The sequence below is a fragment of the Aquila chrysaetos genome, chromosome 6 (assembly GCF_900496995.4).
Source record: "Aquila chrysaetos chrysaetos chromosome 6, bAquChr1.4, whole genome shotgun sequence".
NCBI lineage: Eukaryota > Metazoa > Chordata > Aves > Accipitriformes > Accipitridae > Aquila > Aquila chrysaetos.
In genome coordinates, this window is record NC_044009.1 from 42,511,668 (window position 1) to 42,531,398 (window position 19,731).

General features: G+C 44.0%; 1 protein-coding gene across 16 annotated transcripts in view; it reads left to right on the plus strand.

Annotated features, from left to right (window-relative positions):
* The window catches only part of KALRN (kalirin RhoGEF kinase), a 532,819-nt gene that overhangs the window by 452,059 nt on the left and 61,029 nt on the right, over window positions 1–19,731 (plus strand). For 15 of the 16 annotated variants that reach the window (XR_005932657.1, XR_005932658.1, XR_005932659.1 and 12 more), the window contains one exon: window positions 19,099–19,382. Coding sequence is in view for 13 of the 16 variants with exons in the window: in XM_030018367.2 (XP_029874227.2) it covers window positions 19,099–19,382 (284 nt within the window). In the remaining 3 variants the exon portion in view is untranslated. Of the gene's footprint in view, window positions 1–9,267; window positions 13,647–19,098; window positions 19,383–19,731 lie in introns of those variants that run through there. The other variant, XM_030018366.2, reaches the window with a different exon arrangement.

Here is a 19,731-nt window from a genome sequence, read left to right on the forward strand (position 1 = left end):
AATGTTGATTCGAACAGATCTAAATCTCCCTGCTGCCTGTCCTGCTTGCAAACATCTCTAGAAGGGGGAAGGGGAAACAGCTGGCTCTTCTCTCTCCTTTTGAAATGTTAACTGTGTTTGCAGTTCTAGTTTACCGGGTTAGTAACAAAAGGTGTTTGTGATACCGATTGCTTTACTTCTTTCTTGGTTTTGGCAGTAAACTTTGGGCAAAAAGTTGTAAAAGGCTATCTGTTATGCTGTATTTATTAAAGAAAACCAGAGGTAGTCAGATGGTGGACATAGTCCCTGGATATAAGCAAGTACCAAACCTGACATTTGATGAGGGATTTGGGTGGCCCAGACTACACCATCAGTGTGCTGTCGTTGGCAGCTTCTGCCATTAAGCTTGGAGATTCTTTAATGTGGCAACCAGACCTTTGAAGCTCTAACTTCATGTATTCTGCAGTCAGTGATCATCTTTGCTTCCGGGGGGACACTGTTCATCACAGCGCTTCTTGCTGATCTTAGACTTGCAGTACAAATAGGTGACTGTATTTAAGATGGATGAGAAGCACCTTGGAGCCGTTCTCACTGATGCCCCATAAATGACCTTCGCTTTGCCTTTGGAAATGGCGGCTCTGCTTTTTCCTGGTGACAGAAGGCTGATGTATCTTGATTTTTTGCAACAACTGAGTAGGTTTTGTTGCACCAATAAGAGCTGTGCAGTGAGAGACATTGAGAAGACGAGCACGCAGTCTATGCTCAAACAGAGGTTGTGTCAGTACAAGCTGTGTCAGTGCTTTTTGTGCCGTGGAGCTTGGAAGTGATGTGGTTGCTTGAACTCCTAAATAGCAACAATAATGCAGAGCTGAAAAAACCCAAACCCTAGGTCCCCAATGTATCATGAAATAGGTAAATTTCGTGTAACTGGGCATTTCTCTGAAGGATTTTGACAGATAACTCATAGTACTCTTTTACATCGATCTTATCCTGTCTTTTGCAGCAGTAGAGACCTTGATACTGCTTTCTTACTTGTTTCTCTTGGTGAGTTTCTGATCTTGTCAGCTTTGCCCATGTACAAAGCTACTGAGATCCATCCAGAGAAAGCAACTGACACTTAGTACCATTTGCAGTTTTGCTCCAACTCTGATAGTCCCCTGCATGGACTAAATAAGGACTACTTGTCTGTTCTGAAATACGGAAAAATATGAATCCTAATATAGGAGTGCCTCAGAGCAAGAGTCTGTCACTTGCTTTCAGCCATAAAAAGGGGTAGTTAAGAGCAATAGACTTGCACAGCCTTCAGGCTAATGGCCTTGATCAGCCAAGAGTGGGCAAGCAAGGCTTTTTGCTGTATCTCCTAAATGCACAAATGCAAAGTGACCTAGTGTAATGGGATACTTCTTAGTACTGCAAAACTGGCCCCGATAGCAGACTGATAAGAGGGTTCAAATTCTGATGGTCTTCTGATAACTAGGAAGTCATTGAACTCTCCTTAGAAATCAGTCCAGGATTTGCAATTGAGTATAGCTTATTTTCTTTTAACATGGAGTCCATCGCCTCAGATTAGAGGCCCCTTTGAAAAGGTCATGATGAGGGAAAGCGAAGAAATTTGAGGGAATCCTGCTTTGTGAAATGTCTTTTCTAAAGCAAATGGTCAGCTGCATGCCTTGACTGTGACAAGGTCAAAACTTTGTTGCCTTTAAACACAGAGCAAAGTCCAGCAGGTGAGTGCCATTACTCCGCACTACCTTCAGCGCAGAGCTCTGAAGCTCAGCAGTAGGTGCTGGGAGCTTGGGTCAGGTGGAAACTGAACTCCAGGCTCTGATGCATGGGAGGCTGTAAAGAATAGTCCGTGACTCAGATTTAACCTCGAAGCTAAATTCTGTGTGCTGTATTCTACCCAGGGCCTTATTTAGAGGACGTTCCTGTGCAGTAATTCAGCTCAGTCAGTTCTAGCCCAACCTGGGGCACGCTGGGGACTCATTGCCCTAAGGGGCACCAGGAGGTTGGGATGCACTAAGAAGGTGTAGGAAAATGCTTTTCTTCGAGCACAAGGAGAGAGATGTTCTGATCTGCTCTGGACTTGAGAAGCTAGCTACGAGTGCATTAAGTACAGCCCAAAGAAAAGGGTCTGTGGTTTAAAAGTAATCTATTGTCAGCATAACTTTATAGTGCAACACTTTACACTCTGTTCTAGGTAACATTATGTGGCTGCAGAGTGGCTTCAGGTGAGAATATAAAACACTTTTTACTTCAGGGTAGCCAGAAACAGGGAAGATGGATTTAATTGGATGCACCATATCAGCTTCAATAAAGAACATGTCCCTCTGCCTCTTAGAAGAGTTGCTCTTCTGAGCAGGCTGCTGGTCATATCCAAACTTTTCATTTCAGAACAAAAGAAACTTAATCTGAATGTCAAACCTTTAATCTCAGTGTGTTAAAAATGAAAGATTGAGTGGGTTTGTGTCTGTGCTAAGCTCCTGTTAAAACTCTTATTTAAGTTTCCTGTCCCTCCAGCTTCTCCTCTCTCCTGTCTCCTGCAGTTTTGCTCTTCCTTCTGCGTTTTTTTGTTTTACTGCCCTCTTTTTCTTTCTTTCCTTCTTTTTCCTTTTCTTGCTATCCTTCCCTGAGTCTTTGATTTGTTACTGTCTCAGTCTGATGAAACTCTTTGCTGTAAGATTAACAAAGTAAGCTCCTCTTGACAGAGTGATGGTGACTGAAGTGCAGTGAAGGGAGTTCAGCCAGCCACCTTGTACATCTTTGCTAGCTGGTCAGAAACAGAGCCTTAACTGGAAGTTAGGCAAACCGGCATTATTACAAGGGCTGTCAACAGCATGTTAGTAAAAGTTATTTCTTCATTAGGTAAAAAGTGATATCTGATGGTGCTTTTTATAGAAGGTGCTGACACTGTGTTACAGCAAGCTGCAGAGCTTTGCTAAGGAAACTGGTACCTTTGTGCTGAGTGGTAGCAAGAGAGTGATCTGCAGTAATATATTCAAGCCCATAACATTTCCTAATTTGAACATATTTTATTTAGTGTTTCAGACTGAGCCATGGTTACACTGTGTAAAGTGTAATGGAATGCATGGGCAAAGCAGTTCCGTCAAAATTGAGGCAGAGGAGAAAACAATAGTAAAATTAAGGGTGTCAACCAAAGCTCGCTTAGTTTCCTGGTCCTTCCTGAATGAGAAATATGAGGAAACTGTTACCTTCCCCAAATATACTCCTTGGGTGAAGTCCCTCTGTTGCTCATTAGCTGCATCTCAGTAAAGTCAAGAGGATCAAGTGTACTGGTCTTCTGTGGGCAGCCTCTCTCTCATGCCAGAGCTGTGCTCGGCTCTTTCTCCTGGCAGGTTCACAAGCAAGCAAATGGCTGTAGTGAGGTTTGGGAGAGGTGTTGTTATTTTCTTCCAGTTCTATTAAGAGAAAACTGGTAAGCCCGTGACAGGAACATCTCTTCCAAGTCCTGTGTTTTCCCATCTGCAGGCTGAATCAGGAGTCAGAGTAGGTCATAGCAGATAGTTATTGGAAGGGACAAAAGAGTTGATGAAAATGCTGCTCAGTTGAGCAAGCAGGATTAACAGGACAAGGTGAATACTGTTAGCAAAAAAAAATCGCTCTTTTTGTTAGTGTGGAAACGTGCTTTCCCACACCTGCTTTACACCCTCCTGACAGATAGTCCTGCGTTAAGCATGTCCGAAAAGCATGCCTGACAGTCCCCATGCCAGTCTTTTTGGGTAAACAAAGACTCAGTCCTCTGAACCTGTTAGTACTTGTGTGCGTGGGCATGTCCTCCCTTGAATGTGGCAATGAGACGTAGGAGGATTTCAGCAGGAGAAGTCGTGAGGCTGGTAAGCAACCTCTGAAGGTGGACAGTTGAAGGAGAAGCATGGCCACTCCTCTGTTGGCAGGTTGGGGGCAACAGGGAGCTCCTTTTAGGATTATTTAGTTTTAAGTGTTGTTAAATCTTACCTGTTTGCAGGAGGGGTTTTTGAGGGTAGAAACCTTGTTCACGGATACAACAAGTTAGGTTTTCAGTGGGTCTGCGTTACTGCAAAATATAGTGTCCAAGAGCACAGGAGGTTTGAGGTCTTTCAAAGTGCTCGCTGCTGCACGTGACTCTCTGCTCACTGCTCTCCTTTTCCGCCAGCTACTTTCTGTAAATCTGATGTTTATCTTTCAGTGCCAGTGTTCGGGACGCTTTAGCAACCTTCTCTCAGTTACCAAGATCCAAGTAATACTAGTGTTATTTTTTCTTTTTTGAAAATTTTACACACTGCTGGACAACTCCAACTCTCTCGACGTAAGCTAGCCCTTCATCCTCTGGCTTTGTGTCTCACTTTTGCACCTGATCTTGCAGCCTTATCTTTTGAGATGGCGTTATATACAGGATGTGACAAAAGTTGTACAGAAAATAAACTTTCAGATCTTAATTCGTATGTATAAAATGGATAGCAAGAGCTTCTATAATGATCAGCTTTCAGTTACTAGTCTGCGGGTGATTGCGTGATGAGGATCCTTATCATTCGGATTGCTACATTGTTTTCAACTTTCATGTATTCATCCAGCTTTAAGGAAACATGGGGCTTGCTTTTATGCAGGCCAAGCTCCTAAACTTCCCATTCACTCCAAGAAGCATATAAGAATTCACAAGGCTTTATTCATCTTGTCAAAAGCCTAAAGAAGGGAGACTTTATTCTAAGGGAAAGAGAACAGATAATTGTGAAAAATACAGCTTGGGTAACTCCCTGTTCACTGCAAAGAACATGGGGTAGCTAAACATGCTGCTTTCCTATAAAATAAATGCCAGATAGATGTATTGTTTAGGAATTCAGTGCACGGATGCTGAAATAAAATCCATCCATTTTGAAGTGAAACAAAAAGGGCAGTTATTTCACATGACCCCAGAAGGATTTGGGGTTTTTTCCAAACCGTTATGTTTCAGCATACACCTTGTTAAAATTTGTGTATGTATTTGGAAAACTAATCTGTCATTTTTTTAAAAGTTAAAAAAACCCAAACCTCAAAATGTTTCAGTCTAAAACCAGCATCAAGGTACTTCTCAAACACACCAGAACACTGTTACATTTCAGTGTAGTTCTTGTCTGTTAACAGGCTCTGTGAAAACATTTTCGTCTCTGGCAAAAGTTGCAATTTCTTTTAAAAAGAGAAGAATCAGTTGAGCAGTTAGTGATTACAGCAGGGATCTACAGATGTGGTTTTCAATTCAGTAAGGAAATCCAGGTCTCTGCCAGTTTAGCCACTGCATATCAGTTGCTATTGCAGAACAGTTCAATTGTTAATATTGCATCATGCAATTCAATGTTATGTAAAGATACTTTTTAAAACAACTACAGAAGCACATCTGGCTGTTTTCTTAAAAAAGATCTGTAGATCTTACGTCGGACTTCAGCACATGTAAAGAACTATTAGGAAATACCTAATGAGATAAGCTCAAAAACGTCTCCCTTGGCTAATATTCTTTGTCATTAGAAAACACAACCCAAAAATTAACCTGTTTGCTTTTAGTTCATAATGTTTGATGTGGCTGATCATGCTGAAACACCAGCCATTACTTGGATTAAAGGTAGTTAGTGCATCCAGTTGGGTCTCCTGTTGAGTTTGACATGCCTCTCAATCTGTCAGCCTCTGTCCTGGACCAGCCCCGCAGTCCTCTCCCCGGCAAGCTGAGAACATGGAAATCACACCCATCACCTGTGCTCCTTTCAGATAATTAGGACAAAGTATGAAAATTTCACCAGTGAAGTCATAATGAGATGAGAAATAGAACGTGCAAACTGAATTACAGCAGTTAATAGTAGAACAGCCATGGGGGTTTCTTCTCTTTGATGGGGAGAGCACCATTATATATGCTTCAGTTTACGTATTTGTTGTTTGCTTTTCTCTAATGTAGCATGCATAACATCACATTGCAGAAAGCCCACTATAGCTCTGGCTGGTTTCTTACTTCCTCACCTCCCAGTACTACTCAATGCTTTCGGGTGCTCCTCTACTATACAGGAACTCTGGTCGCTCAGTACTTTTGGAAAATGGAAAAAATACATCTCCCATTCTGTGTGTTGCCACATGAGAAGTTAGTAATTGCTATTCTGTTGTCCTTACTGCACCACAATGCACTTGGTTGTTCCATGTGTTACAGCCATTGCTAGTCCTGGTACAGCTCAACAACTTTGAAATCTTGGATCCCTGCAAAATTATCTTCCAGGCTGTGAAAGGCTGTAAAGTTGCACAAAGGGGTGAAGCCTGGGACGCAGACCTGCTGGAAACCCATTAGCAAATGTGATCCTGAGGAGCCATTAGGTGGTTTCTGGTGGAGATTGTTATCTTTTGTGTTGGAAGGTTGTAAATTAAACATGGAAATTTAGTGTTGCTGTATACAGGAAAGCACAAGTACAATCTATATGTCAATTTTGAGCAAAGATCCCTTGTTCACTAGCAGAAGACAACACTGTATTAAACATTTAGGAAAGAGATGGGCTCTCACCTGTGATAAGAAGGTACTGCATTTAGCAACCCTGGAGGTGTCTCCATTGTTAGGTTTTCCAGGCATTTTTCCATGTTCGTATTTCACATGGAGCAAGCAGCTCTGAGCACACAAGGAGTGCTGGGAGTGGCACATCCCCGGCTACAGCTAAATCCACTGAGGATGCTTTTTCATGCAGTTCAGGCTTGCTGACAATTACAGCTACAGAGTATAGCAGCTGAGGATGTGCCCTGTTATGCTGTGTTGTTTTTTTCTCCTCCCTTCATAATGCACATGCAGCTTCAGTGAACAGAGGTTTCTTACATCCCTAAGACATGCAGTACAGTCTTAACCTATCTGAAAACACATTACAGTTCAGTGAGCACTCTGAAACTTTCTTGAGATCACGTAGGAAATTGGTGACAAAATGAGCATCAAATAATCAGCAGTTATAACTTCCAGATTTATATCTGCCAGTTGATGTCAGCCTTTTTATAGGCCTGCATGTCCCAGGAAGCACATAACACACGTACCCGAGATCATCTTGTTCAGCGGCACCAGTTAACTGTGGCCAAAACAACCCCTGCTGCACAGCAGGGAGCAGCAGGATTGCGTTAGGGGTGAAGGCAGCATCTAGGTGGTTGTGAGGCAGAGAGCACGAACCAGCATGTGTGTTCCTTCTCATCAGCTGGGGTTTGCTGCGGTCCCGAATCAGATTTGCCCATGTTGAGCACCCCTGACGAACAAGGCCCCAGCTGTCTGCTGCCGCAGAAGTGTGCGCCAAGGCAGGCTATGAAAAGTGTTGCACAACCCAGTATAATTTAACCACATGCTGAATAAATACACTTTTGAGAACTCTTTTGAAGAGATGTTGCCTAATTAATCCTGCAGGGGGTATAATATGTATATTTTTGAAATCCAGTTTTAGCATCATGCAATTAGCTTTTATGGCCTAAGGATTCTGATTTAAGACATTCTTTAGTTACTAATGGTAATCTGTTTTAATTAGAAATGCAAATGTGGTTTAGATCCAAATGTATCTGAGTGGTACAATGTAAAAAGATGATTCATAGCTAATACCATTGAAGTGCCTCAAGTCTGGTATTCTTTGCACCTTCTGTAGTTTGAACGTTGAGGATCAGCACGATATTCAAACATCGCTCTCAGCTGAAGCATGTGGAGGCTGAATAGATTTCTTTAGCAAATTGAATAAGTATTAATCAACAGGGATCCTTTCTAGGGCAGCAGACGGAAAATCATAGCTTTAGGCAAGAAAGAGGCAGACACTTTGAATATCACAGTAGTGACTTCAGCTCCGCAATAGCAGAGCACAGCTCCTGCCAGGGCGCAGGTGCTGAGCAGACAGCAGTATCTTAGTTGACTTTGTCTTAGTATCAGAGAAATTACTCAGGCTTGAACATCCTGGGCTGCTCAAGGAGGGCTGGAGCTGCTCAGAGCTGTGCTGCCATAAAATTTGATCTGGCAGTCTGTCTAAGAAAAGCCTCAAGCAAGGCAAGCTCCAGACAAACATCTAAAGGCTAATGCTCACTGAATACTCACTGCACTCACTTGTCCCAGAGATACTAAACTATCAGGCAGGTGGATGTCTGTGATCAGGCATCTTACATTGCGGTAAGAGATTACTCGTATTCGACAGAGTCTTTCCAGAATCAAAGAGCCTCTGCTGCTAGACCAGTGCAGCCCTTGCTGTTGTGTTCAAATAAGTGTTTCTTTTTCCTAATTACTTTGAAAGATGGGGCTGAAATAAAGCGGCTGCTCAGCGATAGTGAATATGGCTTTTGTAATGATAATCACTTATTAGACATGTTGCTTGGTAGAGCATTTTTACAGCTATTTGTGATTAGATGCAGTGATGCAGCTGGGAATGAAGCAGTGCAGTTTATGCAGTGTACCTCTTCACATGTCTGCTAAGCTGGACTTAGAATTTTTTTCTGTGAGGAGGCTGCTGGTAAGGAGCAATGGTGTAGGTGCCGTAGCTGTGGGAGGCTTTGTGTGGCCTTCCAGAAGTCAGAATCAATGAGTTTCTCAGGACTAACCTTACTGGGAAGGCTGGTGGCTAGGTCAAGGCACTTACACAGCTTCAGAGGGTGAGACCTCGGCAGGGTGCTGCAGAGAGCTCTCCTGTTCCCATGCAGCAGATGCTCTCTGAGACTTCAAGTTCCCGTCCCATCTTTCTTGCTGATGCAGACAGAGTGTAGTAGTGATTTCATCACCTGAAATTTGATGAACTTGTTGACCGGCACCACAGGGAAGATTCCTCACAGAACAGCTCCCTGCCATGGAGAGCTGTCAAACAAAAAACCAAGACGTAGATCACGTGAGCCTGTTATATGGGATGGCAAGTGATGTTCTGATTTTCCTACTTAAGCTCAGTGAATTAAAGCTTCCCACAAGTCTGACTGGTAGTCTTGAGTGTGCACTTAAAAGTGTCCGAGCTGCTTAGCCATTTCCCTGTGCCGTGTTCAAAGAGCAAAACATCACAAGCACCAGCAGTTCTTATCTGTGTGTTTTATTTCCAAACCGCTGCTTGCATTTACTTCATTCATTACTTCTTTTAATTCATCCTAACCAGTACCTTTGCTGTGAGCTTGTATTTTCTGCTAGTATTTCTGGAGGACAAGGGTGTGGAGGTAGCTGCTTTGGGCACCAGCCCTGGAGGCTCCGGCTGCAGTGTGTCTGTCGTCAAACACCCCAACCTCGTTGTTCTTGGTGGTTACGTGGTGTCCGCTCTCGCCCTGCACCACTTGCAACTTATTCTTATTCCGTTCTTTTCTTTTCAGGGGCTGTCAGAGCCTGAATAATTTAAGAGTGAACAAATGAGAGACGTTCATGGAGGACTCTGTTCTTACCTAGGCACAATTTGACAAGCATGTAGATTGCCTTGGGTTTCCACTGCACCTACCACAACTTTACTAAGAGAAAAGCCCCCTTTCCTAGACATCTGTGTCACTCTTGCTTAGTAAAGTTATTCAAGATCAGCGCCTTTGGAATTGGTTGGTAAATGGACAAAGACTTTCTCTTTGCCCGGAGCTCCTGACAGCCTCCAAGTACCAAAGAGAACTCCACAGCACTAGAAAGCAAGACACAGCTGCTGAATGTTGGAAGCTACTGCATTTGGCAAAAGAAGCTGACGCTAAGATGCACACAGTTGTGTTTGTTTGTTCTGCTTGTTTTCTGTGCTTTCTGAGCCCTGTGTGTGCCTGGAAAGTTTAATGACCAATCCCTTCTTTCTCAACATGCAGTTTTTCTTCCTATCCCAAAAAGCTTTGGGTTCTGTTCTTGCTTTTTTTTTTCCAATTCCAATTTATTTTGTCACCAATACTCTTCAGTTGTTTCCATGAGGAATTGTTTGGGGACATAGCCACAGTTTCTTTTGAGGTAGGGAGAGATAAACACAATATTCAAATGTGATCCTCCTCCCTCCTTTCCCCCATTCAGCAGAATGGTCCACCTTGTCATAGAGGTTGCTGGCTTCAAGCGTTAAGGCAGAGTTGACCTTAGCAACGATGTCATTTAACTGAGAAATTGCTTCATTAAGCGTGGAAAAATTCTTACAGTAGCTCAATTTGGGAGCTGCTGAATGAAGCTGACCCTTGACACTTCGCAAAAGAATAAGGCTTGTGTTGTACTAACAGCTGCTTGGAAACCATGTGTAATAAAGTTTGTTTTTGTGCCCACCACCAGGATAAAAGATGGTATTCGCCGACTCTGGTACCCTTACGCTCCCAGCAGAGCAAAACTGCTTAGATCAAAGTTAAAAAGTCTGCTTCTATGTGGGTGTCTAAGCATTTCACAGTTCCTTATGCTAAAAGTAACAGTGTACTTGCAAAGGCCAGCAAATGCTGCTCTTCTTGTTCAGCTTCAAACATGACATTTCCCCCTCATCATCCCATATAGGTTTCCATAAAAGTTCAGGGTTAAAACTTTTTTTACAGAACATGCATAAGTCTCCTATCAAAATATATCAAGGGGGATTTTTGCTTTGTGTTTGGGGCTTTGTTCTTTTTGCTGCTAGCAACACTTATTCTGGAAACTTCAGGGTCGGGGATTACTTTATTTTTGTCACAGAATGAGGACAGTGTAAATACAAAATGTAAAGTAGAACTTAGAGAAGTGCTTCAACGAGTTGTTTGACTAAATTGAAATAAATGTTGATTTGTTCAAAAAAAAAAAAAAAAAAAAAAGCATGCCCTTTCTGGATCTTGTTAGTCTTGACTTTTTATTTCCTTTCTTTGCTAAAGTGAAATGTGTGCCTCTTGACTTCAGAAATCTGCTCTCCCAGCTGTGAGGCATTACAGGAAGGCTGCTCCAACGTGCGCTCCCAGCAGATGTGTTGGACTTGCTCGAGCTGTGCTCTGGTCGGGTCCGGGACGTGTGCTGGGCACAAACCCGAGGCAAGAGAATGGGTGAATGAAATTGAGTGCGTAGAAATACTGCGTGTGGCCTCAAACTCTGCTGTGTGGAGCAACTGCTCTTTTTCTGAGCTTTTCCACACGCTTTTATTTAGTAAAAACTGTATTCTAAAAAGTTGTTGCTTTGTTGGGGAGTTAAGCAAGGTTCCCTTGAAGGACTCAAGGCAGGCCAGTAATGTGCCTATCTCACAGTATTTGGGGATAGGAGCTGGCTAGGAGTATCTCACTTACCAATGGGTTGGTGGATTCACTCTGTGAATGTTTGTTCTCTTATTATTCCTGTCATGAACTCACAGCAGTTTATGTGAGGGCTCAGATGGGACTCTGAAGCAGGATGAATTTGTCAGGCTGATAAATGGAGAGAAAAAGGCTCAAACCTCCCACCAGAGAAGTTGCAGATACCTGTCACAGTTGTATGCTGTTATATGGAAACCCGTTTCTGAGTGGGACACCCAGAGAGGAGGACTGCCGATGTTTCAGCTGCTGTTCAAGTGCTCGGTGCCGTGGGGTTGAGTTGCACGCTTTCCTGAGAGCCTCTTCAGAGGCACAAGGACACGTTCTGCCTTGATGTGCAGCAGCTCCTCGGTTAAATGCTCATCTGTAGGAGCGAGGCCCTGCCCTGTATTCATCTGAGGGCTCATCTTCATCTTTTCCCCGTGCCCTCCCTACAGTCACCTCTGACAATAGCTTTAGGTCCACATGAAGCAGCAGATACAATAGAGATGGTTTCTGTAGCTGTTCCACTCACTAGGCGCTCTTGGACAGTAACAAAGTCATGTTTTATTTCAGCAGGCTCTTTCTCTGTGCCTTCCCCTTGTGCTGTCTCTCTCCCTGGAGACCCGGCTCACTCATTCAGCACGCTCTCAGGATTTCAGTAACTTTTCTTGCAAGGTCTCTTGAGACCGCGCGCCTCTGTGCTGTTTCTCCAAGCTTTTGGTTTTATCTCGCTCTTTGAAACTTTCCCAGAACTGCAGTGACTTTTCTCTGACCTCCAGGAACTGGAGCTCTTGAGCCCTGACACTCTGACTGGCACAACCAAGACCTGGAGACTACTTGGGGATGTCAGTTTTCCCAGCGCATGCTGGATGAAAGCCGCATCTGAGCAACACCAGCTAAAAATAAAAGCTATTCAACTGAAGCTAATGGCGAGTTGCCATGAGTTATTGCTCATTAAAGTGAATTGTCAGATGCTTAACTTCAGCTAATCATTTCCTGCTGTGAGATCGGCCTGGTATGAAACATACTCAAATGTGGGAAGGGGATTCACAATAACTAAATTTAGCTAAGGGTGTAATTTCCTCGGACTCCCTCTGTAGTTAATGGAAAGAGAAAGGCTCCTACAGGGTGTGATTCCCACTCTGCATCACCCATGGGCAGAAGTGTGCACTGCTCCTTGACTGCTGAGAGCGTGAGGTGAGCTGCTGCCTGCCACAAAAATGAGCTTCTCTGAGTGACCGTGTTTGCCCACCCCAGCTAGGTGATTGTTTGCTTTCCTCAGCTTAGGCTTCTACCTGGAAGTAATGATCAGGAAGTTGAATATTAAAACCAACAGATAGATGACCATTTCCCAGTGGCAAAACTCATGCAAAATCCCACCGGAGCATCTGCTGCTTTGCAGTGTAGCTAAAGGGAACTCTGCAGATCATCATCTATCTCAAAGCAGCTCTTCCTTCCCATTTCCAAGAAATATCAGCTATTTAATAAACAAACAGTGCATTCAGAATGTTGTGTGATTAATTTAGTTTTCAGTTCTTTTTTTGCCTTGTTCTTTTTGGAAATTAGTCTTGTTTGCATGTTTGGCACTGAAACAGAAAGTCAAATTTTGAGTTTTTACTTTACAGTGACTGGAAAATTTGTCAAGTACATCTGCTTTTAGCAGTGTAGGCTACTTTCTCTATTGGACTAGAAACTTTTGCATAAAATATTTAACTCCATACTACTCTTCTTGAGTTTGGACAGAAGTAATTTCATCCATGTAAATGGAATTGTGAGAATCCTGCCAGATTGATTTGTGCCTTTTGATGTTACTTTCAGCTTGAAGCTTCAAATGATACTGCAAGACACAAACTGAAAATTCAGTTGAACCTTCTCAATTCTGCTCATTTCCAGGAGATTATAAAGTTAGGGAGAATATTTGAACCTTGGAGCAAAATTTGCATTTAGATTTCAGTGGTGTAGTTTGAACGTGTCTTTACCCTCTGGTGTGAAACTGGGTCCTACATGGTCTCATCTCATTTTTTTTCTCGAGCCAAAGCACAGGGCAGGTCTGTGGTTGGACACGTGTAGTGCAGCTGAGCCGGGAGTGGATGGGGAACCATGGAGGACTCCAGGGAGAGTTTTGCAATTCCATTGCGAAAGTTTAATGTACTTCTAATCTAAAGGGCTTTTCAAGCCAGTTGTTCTCTATCTTTTCCTGACATGGGCACTGAAAATTTGCTTATGTTCACTTACATTCTTCACTGGAGCTTTTTTCGGAGGCAGTGCCTGAGGAGACAGTTTATCTGTTGACATTAAAAGTTGTCAGATTCATTATTTATGTTGTTATGAACTAGTGTTTTCAGCTGAGGAATAGCTGTAAAGTGACTTTGTATTATCCAAATGTTGTTACCTCCCAAATTTCTGCAAATCCATGCCAGGTTTTACAGGCAGAATAGGCTCTAACACTAAAACTGGGATTGGTACTGTCATCCGCCTAAGCCACAGAGTTTTGTAACCCTGACTCGTGCCAATAAAAATGTTTCACTGAGTGTGTTTTGGACATTTAATACAAAAGCACAGAAGGGACCAAAGAAGCAGTTTTCATACCTTGTTCTGCCATCTTTGCGTCCGTCAAGTAGAGCTTTAGCCCTGAAGCCCTCGAGCAGATCCACGGTGGCTCTCACAGCAGCATTTCCTGAGGGAGAGTATAAAGCCTCAAGGGTCTGAGAGCTGTGAACTGGAGCTTACAGCCTGTATGGTGAAGGAGATACTCTTGGAAAGGGCAGGAGAGGGTGCATTTTGATGGTTTAGATGATTCTTGTTTGTTTAGTGTGAAATACTAACATAGAGGCTTTGTTTGTGCATAGGATGGGTCTAGATGACTCCAGCTTTCCAAGATTTTCTGGTACAGAGTTCCCCATTCTTCAGGAAATAACAGTTTTAGTAAAGACCAAGTTAGTCTTTCACCCACATCTGATTCAGTTCCATCTTTGTCAGAAATGTTATTTTACAGGAATCACTAAATATGGAAAATGGGCTCAGTCGAGCACAGCAGAGCTAATTTATGTGCTCATTGGTCAGATTGTCATTATTGGCTTTTATTCATGAGTGGAATTATTTCTGCAAAAAATTTGTTGATTTAAATGCACATGCTAATAGGATTACAGAGTTCCCATTTTGGCTCATCTTCTTTGACTTCTGTGGAAAAATCCTTTTCTCTCAGGCTGTTTTTCTGGGGTAAGCAATGGAGCTGTACGTAAATCAGAAGAGACACCTCACCTAAAGCAAGATTGTGTCCTGCCATAGTCACCTGTCTTCCTAGGTATATTCTGTATTAACTTCTGGTTATGCAAACATATTTCCTTCCTATCATATATGATCTGTGGTTAGTATGAATCTAAAAGAGAAGCCTGATGCTTTCTTCTGAGTTGCTCTGAGAAGTCTTTCCCTTTCCCTGTCAGAGATCTGAGTTCCTGCAGATGAGTCCGGTGCTGCATGAGCCTGATCAGACAGACCTCCCCTCCCATGCGTGCTCTGGGGAACAGGGAGGTAAAAATAAAATGCCTTGTATTTATGTTCCAGCAGTAATTTCTGCTGACTCAAATGGGAATACAACTGTGCCTCTGAAACGGGTCTATGAGATTTTCAGTTTTCCTTTCACCCAAGGTTGCACAGAACTGGAACCTTCCATTTTTCAAGTAAAAGAGCTGTGGTTTTATAGACGTCTGTTCATTTGAGCAACAACAAATATTTCATGCCTCCGGCAGTGCAAAAGCTCTGAATGTTAAAGCTCTTTGGTCTGGCTGAGTATCTGTCACAGTCCTATTGCCAGAAGTTTCTTGGAGGTTTGCTCAGGGGTGTTTTGGAAACCATCATTTCTTCTGTCTGAATGAATGGTTTGGCCAGGAAATCAATCTAGCCACACTAGTCTGCTGACCTCCCTACACCCATTTTGCTTCACCAAATACCTTTTTTTAGACATGTGTGTCCCAGGACATTGGTGGCAGGAAGACCGCTCGCTGCAGCTCTCTGCTGAGCCCTGACGTTCCTGCAGACCCGCTGCAGTGCAAGGACAGCCACTGGTTTGCTGGTCCTTGTGGGCAGCGGCGGCTGCCTGAATTGCCACGCAACGTGCCGCTGCATCTTTTTCCAAAGTGCTCTCTGGCTTTTCTTAAGCAAACTGTGTTTTCAAACAGCTCTACCGTTACAGTTTGCAAAGTACATATGTGCTAGCGCTTTGCAAGAAGAGCACAGTAACATGTCCTCCTCTTCTGCTTGATCCACCTGGTGTCTGGATCTCAGGCTAGTATCAAGTGTCATGATTAATGTGTTTGTAGCTGTACGTGCCATAGAAGCAGTAGAGCTCACAGAAGCACAGCTTAGGAGGTTGTCGCCAAAGTCTTTCCTGGCAGATTTTTTGTGTTGCACGTTTCTGTCTCTCATTTCGTGAGCTCTGCTCTTCCTTGAGCTCCAGTCCTGCCTCTGCAACCACGTCGAGGTGACCTGCTTTATGTGCAAAGGAAATCATTCTCAGCAGGGCTGGCAAACAGCAAGTGTGACTTGCTCACAAATGTGTCCATATTTGCAGTTCCTTTAAAAAAGAAAAGGAAAAAAGGTTATGAGTATTGTGTGTGGACTCTTTGGTGTGGTTTTTGGATAGTCCATGATTGGCAATGGTGGGCAGTGGGACAATGAGATGGGAGTGCTTTGTACATATGTAGGGCGCTGGGTAGAGCAAACTCACTCCACCTTGAGGGGCTCTCATGGTAGCTGGGTACCAGGGAGATTTATACCAGCCTTTCTTTTCCACCTCCCTCCCTATCCTCCAGCCAGCGGGGACTACGTTACCACGTAAAGGCAAGATAAGGCCACGTTTCCAGTCTTGTGCTGCATGGGCCAAGCAAAGCCTGGGCTCTGTCCCAGATGCCTTACAGTGATCGGCCAGGGCACTTCAGCGGACAAGGAGAAAGAAGGAGACTTCATATCTGTCAGGGTTGCGTACAGCATGGCACAACTGAGATTTAGTAGCCCCTTGGTAAATAGCCTTTTTCATCACCAAAGGCGTGACCTTGAGTGGGAAAATCCAGAGCCTCGGTTCAAGTGGGATTGTTGCATGGTGTAACACACCTCCCACTGGAAACCTTTGGGTTGGCTTTCATCATGGCTTGTAGCTCTGGAGGCCTGATGTTCGGTCTGCAGAGGTTTCCTGGCTCTAGGTTAAACTTTGGACAAAATTCCTGCAAGCGGGCAGAGTGGGCTGTGGATCAGCTCGGGACTTGAGCTGTTTCTGCCCACCTGCTGCCTTCCCCAGGGTGACAGGGGACAACGACTGACCGTTGCTTCCCCGGGACGGCCTTGAGAGAAGACTGCCATGGTGTGAGAGGTGCTGTGTGTCTGTCCGTGTCCCGGCTGTGGCTGTGCTGCCTGGGGGAAGGAGAGGGAGGCAGCGAGGCTGGGGCCTGGCCCTGCTCGTAAAACCAGGGACATCTCCTGGTGGGAAGGGAGGTCCCTGCCCCTTTCATCACGGACTTCAATGTTCCTGGGTTTGGCCCTGCCTTGAGCCCGCCGGGCTGAGGTAGGATTGCGCGTCTCGGAACAAATCCTTGGGGTGGAGAGGGTTGTCCCAGGCTTCATTTAGCCTCCTATCAGCTCCCCTCCCTCACTGAAAGGTAAATTGGCAAGGTGCCATCGACTGGAGGTAGGAGTTTGTTCTGTGTTACTTCCAACCTGTAGTAGAAACCTCTCTGTACGTTAATCAACCGAGATGCGGGAAGATCAGCTTGTCCTTGGTTCTCCTCAACCTCCCCCCGAGCCCAGTCCCCAGCAAAGGCAGTGAGTCCATGATACGGCTGCTTGCCCCAAATCGTCCCTGACAGTGACAGCCACCACAGAGTGATCGCTTCCAGCATTTCTCCTTCCATGACTGCAGCTTGGCTCCCTTTGCACCAATAATTCCCAAAGTTAATCCTCCTGCAGCAGCAGTGGGAGTGCGGGTACCTGAGGGCACCCCGCTCAGCACAGCCCCTTGACGAGGAGCCCTTGAGCTTCCCCCACCACCTGCGGGGCTTTTGGTGCTCTGGGGGGGGCAGAGAGGCAAGGGCGCTTGGAAAATCAGAATCTCCTTCGTGAAACCCTGAACGTTGCTGATGCAAGGTGCACTGATGAACTCCCAGAGCATCACACAGAGCCTGCGAGAGGAGACTATCTGAAGCCTATTGAGTGGAAGATAAGCTGGCCACTGACAAATATTATCTTGTGCTAGTTGATTTAATGCCACTTCGTGTGCATGGAATAACATCAACAGGAGCTGGCTAAACCCAGGCCTTTTTGAGATAAGACTGCTACTTTGCCCTTACGAAGGAATGTCAGGAAAACCCCAGCAGCTCCACCTGGGATCCGTCCTCATCCCAGCCCCTCTCACGCTTGCTCCTGTCATCAGAAGACAGATGATTTGGATTTTCTTCCCGTCTGGGAAATGAACTTTGACTTCCTCTAGCTTGTTACAATTATTTCCGTATGTTCTAAAAACCTAACTTTTGACCTCAGGTATGTAATAAATTATTGGTTCAACTTCTGACTGAGGCTGTCTATGGTTGTAAAATATTATAACTCTCACAGTCTGCATTTTACAAGCTGGCAGACAAGGCGGGCTGCAATCTCTGCTCAGTGCATAGCCAGCTGTGAGCAGCAGCTCTACCCAGCAGGGTAGGAGCTCTGCATGCAGGTAGCAGGAACTGGCTTCTAAAACAATATAGGTAACGACTCTCTGGGAGAGTAGCTCTCCCTCAGCATGTGTACTACCCAGTATCTCTAATGATATTTATTGCTAAACTGAGAATATCTGGATGCACCAGGCTATTTTCATGTGTTGTAACTTATGTTTTTGTTTTCTCCTGGGCGGATAAAAGACTCAGAGATAACCATCTAAAAATGTTTAATAACATCAGCTGTCTGCTTTCTGATCTACAGTCTGAGATGTATCTTACAGGAGTGTGACAATTTCTGAATTCTGTAAAAAAAAAAAAATCATCTTAAACTGTGTGGGATTAACCATCTCATTCCCTGATTGCTCCTGGGGAGGGAGTTGCCTTGCCATGGTTTCAGAAAGATGAAAGCAGGGCACTTGTTCCTAAAGGGCAATTGAGAAATCTTGGAGCAGCTTGTTTGCTTTGGTTTCAAAGACTTATTGACATTTGCACATCTTTGGTCTGTTGCTTTTGGGGGGAGTAAGGGAGGTTGCACCCATTTCTAAGGTGCTAATCTGAACATGCATATCGATAATTGTGGCTGGATACAGTTCAGCAGAATCTCCTGCTTGGGTATAATGGAAATCTTTTTTAATTTTAAGCCTGTCTTACATCTCCTTCTTGGGAATTTCCTTTGGTTTGAACCATTTGTCATCTTTTGTAATTGTTTGTTCCAGTTTCTTAGTTCTAGGGAAGGTGTCAAGTCTTCTGAAAAATTGCTTTCAGGGGCAAAGGAGATAATTTTAAGGTGCTTCAAATAACCTTCAGAAGTTAATAAGTAGTCTAACTAACAGTAATGTCATCAAGGTCTGGAAATGGCTGAGAAACATTTATGGAATCAGAACCTGACAAAGTGTTGGTGGCTGTCAGGTGTCCTGTAGTAATCTGCTTTTTCTGCTTATTTTCTTCCTAGCAATTCACAATGAAATCTGTGGGAAGAAGCTGAGAAATTCAGCACTTAGCATGAAATTCAGGCTTTCGTCAAAAACTAGATAACTTTGCTGTCTGTGATCTTTCATAAGGACAGATAGTATGGTAGGAAATGAGAGAAGTGTGTGAGATTGTGAAAAATGCCTGTTGCAGGGCATATTCCTCTCTGGTGTGCAATAAAGTTTACCCAATGTCCTTGTGTAAACACAAAACCTTTCATCGAGGCAGCTTGTATTTTCATACTTAGGACTGCCAAGCGCTTGATGTGCCCTAGGAAATAGAGGAGGTGCTGGTATGATCTCTCACCTGCGTTGTTTTCTTCCAGATGCATATTCGGTATCTTCTAATGACAACGGGGGCAAGTCTGATTCAGTGGCCAACTTACAACCTCAGCCATCCCTCAACTCCATCCAGAGCTCTCCTGGCCCCAAGCGCTCAACCAACACCTTGAAGAAATGGTTGACTAGTCCTGTGCGCCGTCTGAACAGCGGGAAGACCGAGAGCAACATCAAGAAACAAAAGAAGGTGCGAGATGGCAGGAAGAGCTTTGACCTTGGCTCACCAAAGACCGGAGATGAAACCACTCCTCAAGGAGACAGCGCAGATGAGGTGTGTGTTGGTGTTTGTTGCAGGAAAGACGATATCTCTGATAGTCTCTTCTGTGTGTGTGATTCACACTTGAGTAAGTGCAGTTCACTTAGGGTCTAGAGGGAACAGCGAATCATATATAAAATGACATTGATTGAAGCTGTGTTGCAAACAGCATTGTCATCCAAAGAGCAATGGAATATATAGGGAACAACATTTCAAAGTCTGCATATATTATTGTCCTTTGACTAGATATTTTTTTTAATAGCCTATTAGAAAGCTGCCAAGGATAGAAATTAAGTTATTTTTGAGCAGCTGTTATCACTTTTTGCTGAGGTTCATATCACCCTTATCCTACCATGGCAGTGTA